This window comes from Xiphophorus hellerii, chromosome 7 (assembly GCF_003331165.1).
Source record: "Xiphophorus hellerii strain 12219 chromosome 7, Xiphophorus_hellerii-4.1, whole genome shotgun sequence".
Classification (NCBI taxonomy): Eukaryota; Metazoa; Chordata; class Actinopteri; order Cyprinodontiformes; family Poeciliidae; genus Xiphophorus; species Xiphophorus hellerii.
The window spans coordinates 21,940,155-21,958,977 of record NC_045678.1 but is presented as its reverse complement, the minus strand read 5'-3'; the positions used below and the strand labels follow the sequence as shown (position 1 = coordinate 21,958,977).

Genomic DNA, 18,823 nt, shown 5'->3' with positions numbered 1-18,823 from the left:
GTGCTCCTTCAATGAGCAGTTGCTTAGTTATCAGAGAATAGACACTAAGAAACTAACACAAATTTCAGATAAATCAGTTATTGCAAAGCAGCATTTTACAAATACTTTAACACAAATTATTTCAGATGGAATATTTCAAACAAACTTTAGATTCTTATACTTTACTAATTACCACAATTAGAGTGCCTAGCATTACACAAATGGAATCCAACTCTTATCTTAATTAGATTTACAAAACCCAGCTAACCTTTCTAAATTAAGCAAGCTATGTAACAAAGTTCCAAATGGTAGACCCAGAGAACTTTTGTCACAGCCTTCCTGTTATTTTCTGAAAACCGGATCTCTCTTACCTTCAAGTTTCAAATTGTTGAGGAGAAATCAATGTCCCCTTTAAAATAACTTCTTTCGCCGTGGTATTTCCCCTGACTTCATTTTAAACATGTCACTGATACTAAAAAGAGCAAAGTATGAATCTTCATTCTGTAGCAGCTTCTACAATGAAGAGTACTGTTGTCTGCACCAGCTGGCAGGAGCTCAATATAGTTTATTCATGGATTCAAGAAAGAAAAAACGTCGCAGTTTTGAGCTTCTGACTGGTAGGTGACCAGTCAGGACTGATGAAGCTGAAAATTGTGAGATTTTGGTCACCAATCTCTTGGTGCTCAAATACGTCTGCCATCCAAAATTTACTTATTACAGACTCTGAATGATCATTTTTTCTGTGAAAACTCAGATAAGAATTAGAATATAACTTCTGCATTAAACTTGTTTAAAACAATGATGGTTTTCTCTCACAGTGTACAAATAGTCATGCATTCACCAGCTGGGACCTTGGTCTACAGCCTGAGTGGGAGTTCTTGGCTTAGACAAAGTAGACAGAGAAAAATTATTTTAAGGATGATTCTGGTATTGGTGAGATATCTTTTGTATCATCATCACAGTCAGTTGTTTTTGTAACACTTTAGATTCAGCTTTGGCTTATTCAAAGATAATAGTGCTTAGTTTTTGTTTTTTGATTGTTTTGTTTAGTTAAATTCTGAAAATATTGGAGTTTAATAAAAAATAAAAAATTCTGTGGCAAAAATGACTGTATTCCATATTTATTTGGTTGATACCTCCATTTATGATGTATAAATGGAAATTTGAAACAACACAAGCTAAGAGTTTCTCCCATCACTAATTTTGCTCATTTTGGGGGGATTAAAAAGATGAGTAAACTCATTCAAGATAATCTGTGTCAGGTCCTACTCCATGGAAGAACATTGTTAGTGCATTCTCTCTAAATTTGCATGCACTTAAGCAAGCTGAATCGTGCCTGCCACCCACTAGTTATTTTCCACCTGGTGCCCACCTACACCTACAATAGTGAAGCAGAGCTAAGGATAAACACAAATACAGACAAAACAGAATGCGCATGGTGGTCACACTCTTCAGATTAACCTCTATTCACACTGATGAGACCCATTGTCTTTACCTAGAGCTCTCTGCATCCAAAGCACAACACACACACCGCTCTGAAACAATGGTAATTGTGACCTATCTTCTCGAACAGTAACTCTGTTTTGGTTTGGACTCTTTGAGGTCAGAACTCCAGGTCAGTCTGCATCAACTTGCAACAAAAACAGAGGCAATTAATGTCCCAAAGCTCCCGCAAGACATGTCAAGGTGTGTGGTTGAAGGAACGTGTTCGTCAAAGTTGTTCAAAAGTTGAACAAAAGTATTTCAAGCTAAATTGGCGGTTAGCTTTAGCTTTTACCATTTCAAAAGTAGCAATAAAGACATTTGGATACTTGGATTGTAATTTCTTCGTAACACGTCTTAAATGATAATAAAAGGATTGTCACCTGTATTGCAGGAACATGTAATCCTTGACTTTAACTTTCAAATCCTTCTGCATTTGCATGAAGTGCTTTTTCAAGGTTTATCCACAGATCTTACTCTATATTAATCTCACAAAATGAAGGGGATATGACAAACACCTTGCCTGCACTTGCAGAGATAAATCATAAGGAATTTTGACATGTTTGAGATCATTATCCCCAGATGGAAGCCACACATGAGTCTTTTACACAGGTGTAATGCTAGATTCCACAGTTTTGCAGCACATATTTCGCTTCTTAAAAATATATTCTAAAAACTTGGCTTCATATGTGCTAACATGAGAGCAGAGTAAAACTGCAGCTTTGCAGAGTGGACAGATCCTTTCTTAGTATCTTGTGCAATCAAATGGGATTATTAGGTTCAATCAGTCCTACAAACTGTTTTTGAAAGCCCAAACTTGACCTTCATCATTTACGTTAACTCTCATTTTGTAATTACATTATGAATTCAATCATAAACTCTACAGTATACCTTAGTGTTAAGCACCTACTTTGATGTTCCCATTGATGAAATTTAATGGAACGGGGTTGGAAGAGTTAAAGTACACCTGAAGGACAGAGACATTAATTACACAGCTTTAAACAAGTCAAAACATCAAGATGCTACAGTGAAACTTTCAAAAAAATTTCACACTCAGGGCACAAACCTTTGTGTACAATGTAATAGTGCATATCTGTGAAGTGGTGCTAAGGTAAGTCATTGTCTTAAAAATTATATAAAGTAAAAATATGAAACTTGAGGTGTGCTTTGGTCCCAACCCCTTTATTCTCATACCCCTAATTCAATCAATACTCTTGATTATTATGAATTGTCTTCAGAAATTGCATAATTAATAAAAGAAAGTCTGCCTTTCTGTAATATAATTTCATAGTAAATACAGTTGTTCTGTCATGTTCTCAGAAGTTTGTTAAGAAAATTATGGAGAAAATTGTGGTTGCTACTTTCCAGTAGCAATTTAGGAGACATATTAACATGCAAAATATCTGTTGTGATGACACCGAATGTGAAAGTAGGTAGTAGTAGAAATTGATGGAGATGAACGAAGAATGTTGCTTTTCATCTAATCTGACAGAATTGAGTCATTTTGCAAAGCAGTAGAGAAAATGCTTCAGTCTGTGCACATGAAAACGTAAATAAATTACATTGATGTTTGTGACTATAACAAAAAATATATCTGTAAATGTTCAGTGTATGAAAACTATTATGAGGTTATACAAATAAGGTCTGGAACCTTTTTTTTAAAGCACTAAGAATTCAGATCTTTCATTCTGAACAAGCTTTAGGTGGCCATGCTCTTCCTTTACTGGTACATGAAGATTATTACTTCACAAACAAAACAAGTTGTAAATGATGCTCTGATTTAAGGTTTATATGTTCAGGGAACTGAATTCATTTCGAACTCTACTTCTATGCGTAGTAGAAATTTCAACCAATGTCATTTGCTAACTTGTATTTCCAAATAAACATTAAGAAACTATAGCGTTTTTGTGTTTGCTTTACTTTGCTATTGTTTCTTCACAATCTTGTAATCATGGAGACAGAAAGAGACGGAGGTAAAGAGGCAGAGGGGAAGAGGAGATCAGGTTTCTCGGCAGCTCTGTACCCTAATCCTGGATTTGGAAATGGGATGAGAAGAACATAGGTAAGTACAAACAACAAGCAATTACAGCACTGACATAGAATTGAAAGGTGGGGGGAGAGCAGCTAGACAGGAAACGGGGAATCTCATAGGTTGTGAGAGGGGTTGGTTAGATGTAGGTGGGATATAAATACCTGCAGTAGACTAGGGCAGAAAAATGCTGAGGGCATGACAGATGCTGACTTCCATTGATCGACGAAGGTTATAACAAACCAGCAGGGCTGCATTGTTTAGCTCTCATTAGAGGAGACTCACATTTCAGCAGGTGTAACAGTGATTTTAAATCGAACATGAACCATTTTGGTATTCACCTCGTTTGAGGGTAGGGTTCTGCTTAAAACTTTAAAGAGTTTTGGCAGAGTTGCTGAAAGGAAAAAAAAAAAAGTAACCTCTCGCAGTTTTCTACTCTCCTATTCCCAAGTGCCTCAAGGGAGATGCATGCTTGACTGAGCCAGAGAAAAAAGGACAAGAAAAGAAGACCATACTCGAGGTGTAAGACAACTAACGCAGCCAGAAAAAGACAGCCGAACAAGAGAGGGGCCAAAGAAGACAAGACGGAATCTCAAGAAAGAAGGCAAGATGACAGATTTTAGGAATGCAATTTAGAGAAGAAAACATCAATGGAAAACAAGACCAAATAAAGTGAGTTATTGTGCTTTAAAGGGAAGAAAGCTTTTAAAGAGACAAACATCAGTTAACACTAAGACTGCTAAAGAAAGCCAAAGAAACATGGCGTGTCAGGGATTTGGTGCTGATCCCTTCAACCCGCTGGCAGGCGATTCACCCTTACCAATCCTCATGCACCATGGCTCCACCGGTGACTGTTTACCAGCCACATCCCATGCTCACAGTATGGTTTCTGCAGGTAAATCAAGTCCAAAATGTTCTTCCTACTTGTTATGCGCTTTCTTTGAGATGATACTTCTATTGATAGGATTATCTCTAAATTCTTTTTGCTCAATTGATGTCTTTGTCTTTTAAGCTCCTATAATTTTTTAAACAAGAAAAGCTTACAAAAACGCTTCGCAGCAAAGCTTTTGAAAGTGTAATTAACATGAACCTTAATCCACATTGTGTTGTTGAGATGCTAAATCCCAGCTGTGGCAGTGAAGGCCAAGAACAATCACTCTAATCCTTCTCCTCCAGGAAAGGTATGAACATTTGATTTCCTGAGCATCGACATCCCTTCAGGCATATCTAACTAATCATAACTGTTATCACAAGTACATGTTGGGGTCAAGATAATTCCTATAAACCTGAGGTTACATGGCACTTTGTCCGTTAATGCCTATTAAGAAATAATAAGATAAAATTCTTTATCGTAATAAAGGTTTATTGAATTTATTTGTAAATATTACTTGATTTAATTCTTAAATTATCTATTGGCAATTTAAGACATACATAAGTGTTTAAGTCTAATCAAAACGTATTTTTTCCAGTAAATTAAATAAAACTTTGGGCTCCTTGAAGAATGAGAAAAACTAGGAATGATGTTTTTATTGTTTGTTTTTTGTTTTTTGTTTTTTTCAAAATCTGAATTTAATCATGAAAAATGTATCTAATATGTTACTTTGGCCCAGCAATCTGGGGATAATTGTTACAATCTCCCCACACTCTTTCTCATGACGGAACATTGTGGAAAAAACACATTTTAAAGACTCACAAGAGATGGGATGAGATCATACAGAACATGTTCACGTAACAGATGCAGAAACGGAACATGTAAAATCATATGCAGGTTAAACACATATAAGTAAAACCAGTCAGAAAGCCAAAAAATGGTACTGTATTTAATCTTTGTTTTCACTGAAACACATTGCCATTAGTACTTTGTGTTGATCTTAACAATGGCAGTGAGCATTCATTAGTGCCTGGAGTGAGCTAAAAAAAAACTGCCTGAAGATGAACCATGAATAATTATGTGGTTAGCAAGATCATTTACAGCGACATGCAAATCGGAGCTTTTGCTAAAAGCCATCATCAAAGCATGTGTCTTGTTTTGTCACCAAATCTGTATTCCTCCCAGCATCATCCCACAGCAGTATAGACAATGATTAATAAATCAGTAAAACAGCTCAGAAATCCTTGTAATGCCTATTATTTCTGGAGTAGGGTAAACTGGACAACTTATTAAAACAATTCCCTTCTCTTACCAGACAATTAGGACAGATGTTATAATTATATATGACTAATAACCCTTTGAATGAAAACAACTTCAACTTGAATCCAGAGGAAAAACATGAAAAAAATCAATTTTTATGAAGTCACTGTTTGATACATTATTCAATCTTATTCAACATCACGTGAAAATGTAAGTTTAATATATGACATTTTTCTAATTGTCTATCAAAGTCTAACATTTCTATGTGTGTTGTAAATTATCAGACATCAGTGACATGGCAACATTTAGTGAATGAGCTGAATGCTTCTGTATTTAAACCATTGTTTTCTGTATGGGAAATAAAAAAGATTTTGTTTTTTCTTGGTTTTCTGCATCAGTATCGTCAGGATTGTCCCTGGGTCAGACCTCTAAGAGGTCCCACATGCACCTGTCCACTTCCTCTCTTGGGAATGCCCTCAGTAATGCTCCTCCAAGTTTGCATTACCCAGTCACCCCCTGCCATTACAGCAACCAGCAAGCAACCTACGGCATGATGACAGGTGAGCAAATGAGGTCAAAGAGCGTCAAATTAGGGTTCTTGGTTAGTAAATCAGCAAAAACAGGAAAAATGTACGCTGTTATTTTACACCAGTTTTATCCTAATGCAAAAATGGTCAATATGCAGTATAACAACTCAGTTAGCGTAGTCATACTGTAAAGAATGCTATGTACCGATCCAGTAGACAGTTAACTCAAATAAGTGTTTTTGTCAGAAGCAATAAATTGTATGACATTAGAAAGTAACTCATTGTAGCATGATGACACCCTCCACACTTCATGGCAAAGATGTTTGAGAAGTCTCAGTCTTGACTCACACGAAAATGTTTAATTTGACTGCATTTGTTCAATGCAGAAGAATTACATATTAGTGACCCAATTAGTGTCAGCCCATAACCATTTATTTAACAAAGGCAGTTTTAAACTTGTACCTTACTTTGTTTAAGTTAATCAGAGTGTCTGTGGGTATATATAATGCGTAAAAGATTTGGTATGATGATAATATGGCACAGCTTCTACTTAAACATTTTTAAACTTGGAAAAAAAGATAATGAAAGTTTTTAACAATGGAAGGCTGGACAAGTCACCAAGGACAACAGGTCAATTCACCCCTTTGCAAGTTTGTACCCCAATTTCATACCCAAATCTTGGAATTTCATTTCCTTCCCTTGTACATCAACTTTTACATCAACTAGAAAAACAATAACTTGCTAAACATTTGTCGTATATTGCAATGTTGAAATAGATTTTGATTAACCCAGATTACATTGAATTTATCCACAATTGCATTTTATTAGTTCTAATAAGATATTGCGTGCTTCTTTTCCTTGTAGCCCAGGAGATGCTTTCTGCTAGTATATCTCAGACACGTATCCTGCAAACCTGTGGCGTCCCTCACCCCAACATGGTGAGTGCTGCAAATCCATTACAAGGTAAAGAACAGATCCACACTCTGCACACGCTCGCACATTCACACATTCCCTTGCTTGCAAGCTAATTCCATTAAATTAGGCAGGAAATGTGTTTACTTTGTGATTAGTTTCAAGTTTGCTGTCAGATAAAATTAATTCAGGACTTTATTACCATTTTTTGAACAACCTGGTGCTGCAGCTGACCAAAACTGACAAATGTCTTCATAATTCCTTTTAATCCTCTTGGGAGCTGAGGTATTTTGCCGTCAGCAGGAGCAAAAGTTTCAATACAGGTTTTAACTCTTTGTATTCCTAGAAACAATGTTTCATTCAAATTTCTAAAGAAGATTTATATATGTTTAGAATATAACTTTTCATAATTTGTTTAATTTCAGACCCAAAGAAGCCTGTTCCCTGAAAATAATTTACATTTGTTGACAATGTTTTCTATTGCTTCTGACATTACTTCCTAAGCTAATGGCTTTAATTATTTGAGGTCTATCTTAGCAACATCCATTGTCTGTCTGGAACAATTTGACAGTATTGATCCATTTATGCTGTCAAAGACTGTGCTTAAAGGACATTAAGATGAAATTAAAGAGGCACACCTTCTGTACCACTGGGAGGAAGGAAGACTAATTTGTCACTTCAATGATCTTAGATTTTCTTCTGGCAAGGGAATAAATGGCGAAATCAGGCCACTAAAGATAAACCTGTGTAGATTTTGTTGTCTTTAAAGAAAGCCTTTAAAGAAAGGAACAAAATGAAGGTATTTGGATTAATACCTGTCAGCACAAAAAGATATTGATTCGCATGAGATGAAATAAGTATTACCATTAGGTGGACTGACAGGCCACATCATAAAGAAATATCAGTAAGGAATGTAATGAGATGTGAATGAAGCGTTAAAGTGGGATTTTGGTGTGGATAGTCACCTCTCATGAATCACAAAAATGAGGCTTTATTCAATTTGCTCAAAGAGATTTATGGCTCAAAAAAGGATATAGAGTTGGTATTGTAACTTGTGAAAATTGTCAGATAAAAAAACAAGACCTTTTTGAGCCTCAGATATGCAAATTATTGTTAGTTTTTTCTTTTTTTGCATTAACAATGGAAAAATTTAAGTATGTGTAGCACGAGTTATCATAGAATACTAAGCAGGGTCTTTTTTGTCCCTTTTGCTGTTTTTTAGCTGTGCAGTTTTCTTCTGTCTGCGCTGATTCAGGCATGCTGAATCACTGCTGACTCTGATTGACAGCATTCTGAGCTTTCTGCTGTTTGTTCTGCTGAAAGAACTGCCAGGAGCATTCTTAGCAGTATGTAGAACATTGGAATTTCATTCCAAGATGGCCAGGCATTAGTTAAAAAATATGACTGATGTAATAAAAATGTAAGATATGTTTGCAGGTATGCTACCATAAAGTCAAAGGCAATGACAGCAGCTTCAGTGTTACTTTATTTTGATCAGAGGTGATAGCTTTTTTATTTTGATAGTGCTAAATTGACTCAATAGTAAATTGAAAAACAATCAAGTGGAAAAGGTTGTAATATAAAATCTTCAAAAAAATCTTAATCCCATTAAATTAAATTACACATGAGACTTAGGACCTTTTCTAATTACAGTAATTCATTAAAGTGAATTACCAAGACAAATAAAAGTATACGTTACGGTGAAATATATGGCCTTAAATTGTTTCGTTAGTAGTAATTAAATCAGTTGGCAAAACATAATACTGATGGGTGTTAAATGCAAGAATAATGGAAAATAATGTTGACTATCTCAAATTTTGCTCATGTCAATATAAGTTTAGAAAATATTTGCAACTATTTGGGAACTCAGAGCAGATCAACTGGCATAACATTGAGAACAAATCATTTCCTAATTCTTTCTGGAGAAAAGATTTTAGCTCTTTTTGTCATTTCAGGTATTTTATATTAAAATTTTGAATTTAGAAAGGAGCTTCAGCACTCTTATTCCAATCTTTAAGCCCTTATAGCTTAGAAACATTTTCACCACGGTGCACCCAGTTTAGATATTTTTTCTTTTTATTTGAAGGGTAGAATTGTAATGCATATTATGCACTTTTCAGTGAACACACTCATGGATCAATGCAGCGGTTCTGACTTAAGAGCAAGACTTCAGCCTTAAATTATTCATACACCTGGCAGATATACATTTGAAATATTATACATTAACCAAAAGGTTTTTACCGGTTGGAAGTATATATGAAAGGTTTCTACAGCTACCCCTGCAGTGCACCATCCTGTCAAGTCAAAGACCTTATTACGTCTTTACTGTAGCTGATTGGCAAAACAGAGCTAAAGAAAGGACGAAAGTTAAACCTGACATAGAGTAAAACCAGTATTCAGAAGGATAACAAATAGGTACTGTCTGATAAGGCAGTGGCTATAACAAAATCAAACCTTATTAAAAAAAAAGAACTGCTGTGAATATGCATTCAAGTGTAGATGTTGCAATGACTATTTTGTGCACTTTCAATTTTTTTTCTGCTTTTTGGCTTTGCTTAAGGAAAGAGCAAATCTCTGGCAAAAAGGCTATCAAGAAGCCTACATACAGCCAGTGAGTCCACTTGTGTAATGGTGGGAGGGTGGTGGGGAGTGACTGCTGCCCGGTATGTCTGCATAGCACACAAACAACTACCGTGCTCGCTGTAGCATAGCTGTTTCCCCAGGGAACATCAGTGGATGCATTAGGTAGAGCCAAGGAAAGGTCCACTTTCTCTTACCAGCTCAGTGTGGGGGGAAAAAATACCTTAAGGTGTGTTAACTAGAAAAAGTTGTTTTGTTTTGTTTGTTTCTCTGTGGTGAAAAAGAAAAGTTTTTCCCAAGAAAGAAAGGAACTATCTTCTTTGTGATGTTGCACTGACTTGAATTTAGTTTCCGCTGAACAATGCAAAGAACCGGTGAAAGCAACACAGTCTCTTTTGTTGAGCTCGTTGCACAGAGCCATTCAGTAGGAGCAGTTTCTAAATTTAGTGCTTCAGTCATCATAATGATTTCTTGAACCTTTTCACATTTTACCAAGTAACAAGCACAAAAATTTCAAATATTTTCTTTGAAATTTTATATTGCAGATGTGAATAGGGAACAAATGAGTGGTAAGAAAAAACATATATTGTCTTTAAAAAGTTATACAGTTAAAAATTCCTTCCACCTTTATTTTGATACCTCAAAATAAAATTTATTGTAACTAATTGGCCTCAGAGGTCATGTAACTAGTAAATAATGGAATCACTACTTGGCACAACTAAGTAGAGATTACAATTTGCCTTGATCAGATGTGTGGGAAATAGGAAATCTATCTGCCTGAGAAACCATCCATCCACAAGTGTTGAAGTTACAAGGTCATAGTGACATTGATCAGGATTAATGTTGATTTGGTAAAGCTGTCTAATATTCAGTTTGGATGTAATATCATAAATTGTGTGAATAATAGCACAAACAGTACATTTTGAAAATGTCAGTGATATAAACACGTTTGTCACGGTACAAAAGCACACCTTTGTGAATAGATTATCTATTGCATACATTAGATAACACTTTTTAACAATAATTTTACAGGCAGGCATTGTAATGTGATGGCAGCATGCTGTCCAGGCAATATCCTGTCTCTCCCTGAATAGCTCCAGGGTTAGGCTCCTGTGTCTGAACGGAAAGAATTGATAAAGACTTGGCAGGTGGCTGTTTTTTACGAGGTGTGTCTGTAGTGCCAGCCAGACATTTAGCAAAATCAGTCGAATCTGTTTTTAACTTTGCATTTTAACTCTTATTTTTGTTTTTTATGGTTAACTGCATATGAAACAATTGTCATTAATTTTTGATTAAATTATATCAGGATTGTTGTATGGTATAATACATATACATTATGGTAAAATCATGATCAAAACTTTCCTGTCATGGCAAATATATATATATATATATATATATATATATATGGGGCTGTGTGTGTATGTGTGTATATATGGGGTTTTTTTTCAAATAACTATACTGATCAGTGACGTGCGGTCAGGGGAGGCAGGTGAGGCATGCTAGGATGATAGGAGTGATTGTTACAAGACCGTGCTGATGGTCACAAAGAGTGTGAGATTTCTTTCTAGTTGCTAATAGACAATTAACCAAGCATCACATGCACAATTTTAACCCTGTGGACATTCAAAATATTTGCACTTTTAATTTTCAAATATCAGTAAAGATGTTTGCTATATTATCAAGCCAACATGAAAAAAGGGAAACAGCACTACAATAAAATTTGGCTATATATAAATAAAATGGTAGAACAACTGACTTGGTGCCATGAGCCAACTATTACAAAGAAAGGCTGACATTTTCATTTTTGCTTGCTGTTGTGTAACAATTTGCACTGTGTCCCCATTTACACAAGGGGAAGTATCGCATTGCTCACTGTGGGTGTTATAATGTTCAAATGGTCCTGACATGAATAAAAGTTATGCAATTGTTCCAGTAAGAATATTAGATTGATCAATCAGTGGTTTTATAATTGTTATCATACAATTAGAATTATGCATTTCATAGACAATTGGCCATCATGTTTCTCTCTGAAGCCAAAACAAATCATAGCATCTGATTCCTCTCTGCATGATTCTCTGGAAGATGTCTGTCATTAATCTGTCATGCATAATTACCAGCAAGAGCCATCACCTCCACTCTTAAGTACTTTATTTTAACAGCTATGGTAAAAAATATTTGATAGAAGCAGTGGATTTTCTTTTTTGTATTTCATCAGAATGCAGTTTTAAAAGATAAGTGCAAGCAGGGAACTCATGTGTGCGTGGTAATCCTGAAGCCAAAGGTGAGTTTTGTTAAATTACCGGTAAACTTCAGCATATTGTGCTAAGTGACAGGGAAAAGAATAGCTATTCAGCAGGTCCCCTAAAAAATACATTGAGATTAATTTAGCACTCATGTCACAGACTACCTTGTTCAGACTCCGCACTCTGTTTTTATCAGTAAATTGAACTGGCTCAGCTGTCACCCAAGTGTGCAGCTTCAAAAAGAGAACCAATTTCGCACAACAAATATCTCCACAAGCACAGCGGTGGGCGCTGATTGTGTGTGTGCCTGTCTGTAGATGCAATAATGATAGCTTAAGTCTACATGCTGTTTCACGAAAAGAAGATGAAGAGGGAGGCGCTGATTAGGTTTAAACCTTCTATTCACTAAAGGGTGGAAATTGTCATTATGAGGTGTTTATCTAAGAAACACATTCAATCAAGCTCATAAAACTGCAATCATTCCTCTCAGAGGTTTTGCAAAAGAAACTCAAGTCCTGGTTTCCAATAAAAGACTCTAAAGATCCGTAAACATTTAGAGGACAAGTAATTTTTTAGAGACACATGTAGTGGTGGCAGTATCATTCTTAGTGTATGTGCTTGTTCAGCAGAGACAGGAAAGTTTGCCAGAGTCGATAAAACAAAGTAGATAAATACAAGGCGCTGCAGGAGAAAAACCTGTCAGAGGCTGTCGAAGTCCGTAGATCAATGTACTCATGTTTTAGAATGACCTAGTTAAAGTTCAAATCTGCTGTTCAAACATTTTAAACAGACTGAGAATGAGATATTTTTGCAAAATAGAATGAACAAGAACTCAAAGGTGGCTTGTGGCTTAACAACTTTCAGAAGCTTTCTGCCAGTCTTTGGGCATCTCTAAGTGTCATACCTTCACTACATCATCTCTTCCTGTCATATTTTCCTCTCTGCAGGCTCTCTGACTCCTTGCATATATAAGTTTCCAGATCATGGACTCAGTAGCAGCTCTTGTGCTTTAAGCCACGGTTTTTCCTCGCTGCCGTCTACACTCCTTTCAGCCGACGAGGTCTCTGGGGGCCCCGGCGGAGAAGTGAAAGGTGACGCACAGCGGAAAGGGATGCGGGAGCAGGAAGAAGCTCCCCCTATGGACTCCCCACAGATACGTGAACTGGAAATGTTTGCTAATGACTTCAAAATACGTCGGATCAAACTGGGTGAGTACAACCTACAACAACCTGCTATGTCTTCATCTAAATTTTGCTTTGTTTTGTTCTGCTCTGTTTTTATTTTTTTCTGGATGTTTTTTTTTTTTTTTTCTTTTCGGCAATCATCTTGCTTCCCCACAGATGACTGCATTCTGTGAGGCATTGCTGTTTCTATTTTATTTTGACCCCAGGCTACACTCAGACTAATGTAGGCGAGGCTCTTGCCGCAGTGCACGGCTCAGAGTTCAGCCAGACCACGATCTGCCGCTTTGAAAATTTGCAGCTGAGCTTTAAGAACGCCTGCAAACTCAAGGCCATTCTGGCAAAATGGCTTGACGAGGCTGAGCTGGCTGGTGGTGAGTCACACAAATCCACTCCATCATCCCCCATACAGTGTTTATTTACAGTAGGTGTCATCTTTATCCAGTAACATTAAACCTGCACCTTTGATTTGTTGCCATAGTATTTTATATAAGTGGTATTACTAGGACGGGATGCTAAAAAAGTACGTTCTTGTTCCATTTTTACCAGTGTATTATGGCTTTTTTCTGAAGATGAACAAGAAGACAACATCTGAAATAGAAGCTTAGTTTTCATTTAAGAAAAGGGATTATGCAACATCTCAAAAGTATGATATCCAAAATAAATATATACACAGTACCTGGGAAAAGTCTTCACACCCCTCACACTTTTGTTTATGTTGTCATGTTGTGGCAAATATGTTTGGTGTGTTTTTGAGACTTGATGTGATAGATCAACACAAAGTAATTCATATGTACGAAGTGGAAGCCAATAATACACTGTTTTCACTTTTTATAAAAATATGCAAAGTATGGATTTAAAAAGGCTTTAATATGAAAAGCAGCAAAACAATTTAAAACATTGTATTGGAAACTTTCTATGGCAAGAATATTACTGGGATTTAAAAAAAAATCCTAGTAAAGATTTTTCTTGTTGAAATCTCAGAGTATCAGCAGAATGTAAATGCTAAGAGATAAACCAAAGTAATCTGTTCTGAAACAGTATGTAAGTGTCTAAATATGTTCATAGATAAATCAGGTTTGAAAAAGGGACGCATAATTTTCAAATTACATGACTACAAAAATAACTGAGTTGAAGAGATAAAAGAAATCTTACTTATATAGTCAAAAGTTTCTCTTTGGGTTAATGTAATTACAGACATAAATGTAACTTATTTGTTTCATTCCTGCTGTTGATTGATTTCACATGAGTCATTTATTTATTTAGCAGAATTTAAAAAAGAACAAATATCTGCTGCTATTTGAGAGAGCTAAGTCAACTGACGTTTAATTAATTAAGACTAATTCAGTCAAAGTGAGAAGCGACAGAATTAATTGAGAAATTTGAACAAAGCTATGCTTGAATTTTGTAGAATTGTAATGTTTTTCTCAATCATTCATAAGCTTCAATGACAAAATACTCTTTGACTTCCTTGTAGCGTTGTACAGTGATAAAACTGGAATGAATGAGCGGAAGAGGAAAAGGAGAACAACCATCAGGTATACTTTGTGAGGATGACGTAAAACCATCCAATTCACTCAGTGTTTAAGGATTTTGCTTTCTGCTTTTTGTTCCCTGTTTGATTCTGCAGCCTGGGAGCTAAGGAGGCCCTGGAGCGAAGCTTTGTGGAGAAAACTAAGCCATCCTCTCAGGAAATAGCCCGGATAGCCATAGGCCTCCATCTGGAGAAGGAGGTGGTCCGAGTGTGGTTTTGCAACAGACGCCAAAGAGAGAAACGTGTCAAAACAAGTCTCAGCCTGAGCTCCTGTTTGACCAAAATCAATCCAAACTGTCTCACACAAATAAGTAAAACCCAAAGACCACTTACGTAAACTGAAGCGCTAAATTGGCTTCTGAGCTAATGCGACGGAGGCTTTTTTATGACCATAACTTTTCTGACAGTTCCAAAAGTAATAAATTCAGTAACATGCAGGAATGGAGATGCATTTATGAAAACCTTTGTAAAAAAAAATAAACATTCCTTGTGTTTCTTGTATTAACTATGAATGTACTGAAATCTATTAGAAATTAATTCAGTTAAACAATCCCTCGCAAAAAATATCCATACCCTCATGCGACATATTCTTCATCGAGAAAGAACACAAAATGGTACCAAATTATGAAGCGGAAGGAAAATGACAAATTATATTCACACTTTTTAACAAATGGCATCAAGTTTTTTGTTCCAAGATGTTTTTTGCTGTTTTTTTCTCAGCTTTACTGAGTTAATACTTTTGAGAACCAACTTTAATTGTTACAGCAGCAAATCTTTTCAGGTATGCCTCCAGCGGCTTTGCACAACTGAGGATTGATTTTTTTATTTATTTATTTATTTATTTTTTTCAGTTGAAGTTCATTTGAATTGAACCACATTGAACAACAGTAAAAGCTAATCACCCAATGTGATTTTCTCTGAAGGCACCGTGCCTCAGCTGAGTGCCTTTCTGAAAGCTTTAATCTACAACATGTCCTTCAGCTTGTGCTTATTTGTTCCAAGAAAAAGTGAAAAAAAATATTGATGAAATTTCCATCTATCTCTTTTTTGACATGTTTGTGTTCTTCATTCGGATGTTTTGTCTTGCCCTATCTTAATCAAACTACGGTACTTGAAAAAATGTAGCTGAAGTTAAAACAAACTATAATATATATTTAAATTTTGACAACAACCTATTTATTTGAAAACTAATATTTTGCGTCAACATGTTTTGCTGCAATTTGTTTATTTGATGGACAATTTAGAGTTAAATATCAAACTTTTAGACAGTACAGAGCTTTTTAGTCTGTTATTTCTGTGATGTTTTGATTTTGCTGTTGCTTTGTGTTGCTTTGATGTGTCATACAATGGGAATCATCAGCCAGCACTGACCCTGACCCTGTTGGACTGACTGATGTGAAATGTCCAAACTCTGACAGTTTGGACCTTGTATTACTGTAACTACAACTTACATCAAGCGCCAGTAACTGCGGTCTGGACCAGCTTGAAATTGATTTAGGAGATCAATATATATGTTACATAAAATCTCAGCAAGACTGATAGACAGTTTCTTTATTCTTGCCAAAAATGTCCAGTACTCCTTTGGTAAAATGAACCGTCTGTCTGAGTAATGGATACTGGAATGCACTCTAGGTTCAAACTGTGAATTGAGTGTTATGATGAAATATATCACCTGTGCCAAGTCTTGTTTTTACAGCTCTATTATCAAATCAATGCACACATTAGGGAGACAGAGTGGGGATTCGTAAATAAAACCAGCCGACGCTTTAATTCAGGAACAAACTGTTTCCGTTGTGACTTATGTTGGGTTATATAACTCGAGTGCTGCCAGGGGAATTAAATGCAGCGGGGTTATGGACTGCCAATGCAATTCTTAGGGTGTGAAAAGTTAAAGACAAGTTATGCCTTAAAGAGAGTTGGTGAAAAGCTTCTTTGGCAAGAGTGAAAGTGCCTTTGTGTTATTGATGCTGGCTCTAAGGGTAGTGTTGCAAATTTATAAGTTAGTCTTTGGTCTCTCTTAACTTTCTATACATGTGAGATTGTGTGAATAGTTAAAATGCAGGAAATTTCAAAGCTAAACTCAGCAAATTATTGACAGTATTACCTGCTTTCTGTCATACCATGTAAATATCTAATGCTATTGTGAAGGAAACACATCATAGGTTTCATATATATTGTTTAAGCAACAAAATATTGTTTTCACTAAAGAACGCATGTAATTTCTTGTCAGTGCAAACCATTCTGGTGTCTTTATTTGTTTTTTTTTTTGTTTTGTTTTTTTCAGAGTTGTCTGTAAACAAGCTCTAAAAGTCAAGTTATTCTGTGGCTGTGCAGTCATGATCAAAACCTTTAAGACAAATGTAGTTGTTCCAGATTTATGGCTTCAGTTTTGCTTAATCGTTTTTCTTTCAATGCTGTATGTTTATGGTACACAGGAGTGGGTAATAAACATTTTATCAGTTCAAAGGGTTTTTATTAAAAAATGCATAAGGTTTATACAAATCATTGCAAGGTTCTCAGTGGGATTAAGATCTGAATAACGCCCTGGCAATGAGCCGCAATTTCTATATTTGACCTTGAGCCACTCAGTTATCCATTTTTCTCTGGAACATGCTCCACCACCATGCTGGGGAAAACATTGTTCATCACTACTTTCCTCTTGGACGATGTTTTGTTAGAAGTATTTGTTCATAGCAGTGTTTTTGGCTAAAATTGTAAGTCCACTCCCTTAGAGAAGAGACAATCCCCGGACTAGAATGTGCTCAGGTACTTCACACAGCATGACACAAGATTCACGGTGAGGTTCATAGTTTTTCATCTCTGCAGTCAGTTTCACAGATGTTACAAGAAAACAAAACATTTAACCAGCCCTGGAGTGCAGTCTTGGCATACATTTTGTGGAATATTGTTTTCTTCTTGATGTTTCCTTTGGGTTGAAGTTGCACCATTGATGTCCTGACACCAGCCCAGCACCCAAAGGTTTGACCTTGAACAATCACCACACTGCAGAAGTGATGATCACTTACTTGAATCCTTTTTGCAATAACAGTTGCTCAACTTTCTTGGTTTGCTCTCTGCATTGCAAATAAGGGTTTTGGAATTACTGTAATTGATTCACTTACTAAATAATTGCATTTAGTAATTTTCAGGTATGCCTCCAGCGTACTTTAAACTGTCTTTGTAATGGCACCATATGATGGAAATGTTGGTAAAGGCTGCCATATACACAGAAATGAGCCAAAATCATTGGCTTGTCAGGATACTTCTATAAAAACGTTTTCTTTGTATATATTAATGTGCAAACTTTATTTTGTAGGAATTTGGGCTTACAGCAGGGATACATTTTAAGTGAGTATTTTTCTCAGCATTTTTCTAATAAGGGTGTTGACATGAAACTCACACTAGATGTCAGCAACAACCAAACTACAGTTTTTCTCGGTCGCTGAGTTGGTGCATTTCTCAGAACAGAATTGAAATTCTCAAAACTACTTGTTCAATTTTCAAATCAATTTGTCAACTTGTACACATAAAAATATAATTTCTTGTCCCTTTCAACAAATTGCAAAGCTTTTGGACATCATACAGGTTACTTACGCTCAGTTCTCTGCTTCTTCCTACATTTTCAATTGCTTTTGTCATGTTGATCAAAATGCATTATTTGGGTCTCTGTTGAATTGTCTCAACCTCCACAATATATAAGCATTATTTCATTCCATGCAAAATGCTTGAGCAAGTTACCATAATATGTCAAGCATATATCTAGATATTTCCATTAGAAAAGTCAATGCCTCACCAGTAATGATCATCACCACAGCTCACTGACTTAGAGTGAAGTGACACAGTACGAAGAGCCATTTCAGCCAAAATTAAAATAATAAATATATAGGGAAAATAAGCAGCAGAATATTTGGACAGTCCAAGGTAACACTGGTAGAATAGAGTCTGATGAGAGGCAATCAGTTGAACTCTTTAGATGTCCCTTTAAATACCATATTTGGAGAAGAAATAAAACAAATTACCACAAAAACATTTTTCGGAGTAATGTGGGGGTGGTAACATCATTGTTTCTGGCTGTTTTTCAACATATGGAACTGACATCATGTAATCAAAGGAATGGTGTATACATAAATGTACTGAGGCGTTCTGGGTAAGAAGCTGACACTGAAATAAATGTTCTAAGCAAAACAATGATCCCAAACAAACTCACTTTGTTTCTTGTAAGAAC

General features: G+C 35.9%; 1 protein-coding gene across 3 annotated transcripts; it reads left to right on the top strand.

The window, feature by feature from the left end:
- Positions 1–231: 231 nt before the first annotated feature.
- Positions 232–17,060, top strand: pou1f1 (POU class 1 homeobox 1). Of its 3 annotated transcripts, XM_032567587.1 has the most exons (8): positions 232–3,523; positions 3,942–4,385; positions 6,020–6,181; positions 7,013–7,111; positions 12,831–13,091; positions 13,274–13,438; positions 14,542–14,602; positions 14,695–17,060. In XM_032567587.1, exons 2-8 carry the CDS (start codon positions 4,250–4,252, stop codon positions 14,933–14,935), a joined length of 1,125 nt encoding a protein of 374 aa, XP_032423478.1. In that variant the 5' UTR covers positions 232–3,523; positions 3,942–4,249; the 3' UTR covers positions 14,936–17,060. The 3 variants fall into 3 exon arrangements, with proteins under 3 accessions (XP_032423478.1, XP_032423477.1, XP_032423479.1); XM_032567586.1 differs by having other exon boundaries at positions 232–4,385; XM_032567588.1 differs by having other exon boundaries at positions 234–4,385; positions 6,029–6,181.
- The last annotated feature ends 1,763 nt before the right edge of the window (positions 17,061–18,823 follow it).

Coding starts and splice junctions, on each gene's coding strand:
- pou1f1 (XM_032567587.1), top strand. CDS start 4,250: ATGGCGTGTCAGGGATTTGGTGCTGATCCCTTCAACCCGCTGGCAGGC. Junction 13,092..13,273: donor AATACGTCGGATCAAACTGG/GTGAGTACAACC, acceptor TTTTGACCCCAG/GCTACACTCAGACTAATGTA. Junction 13,439..14,541: donor CGAGGCTGAGCTGGCTGGTG/GTGAGTCACACA, acceptor ACTTCCTTGTAG/CGTTGTACAGTGATAAAACT.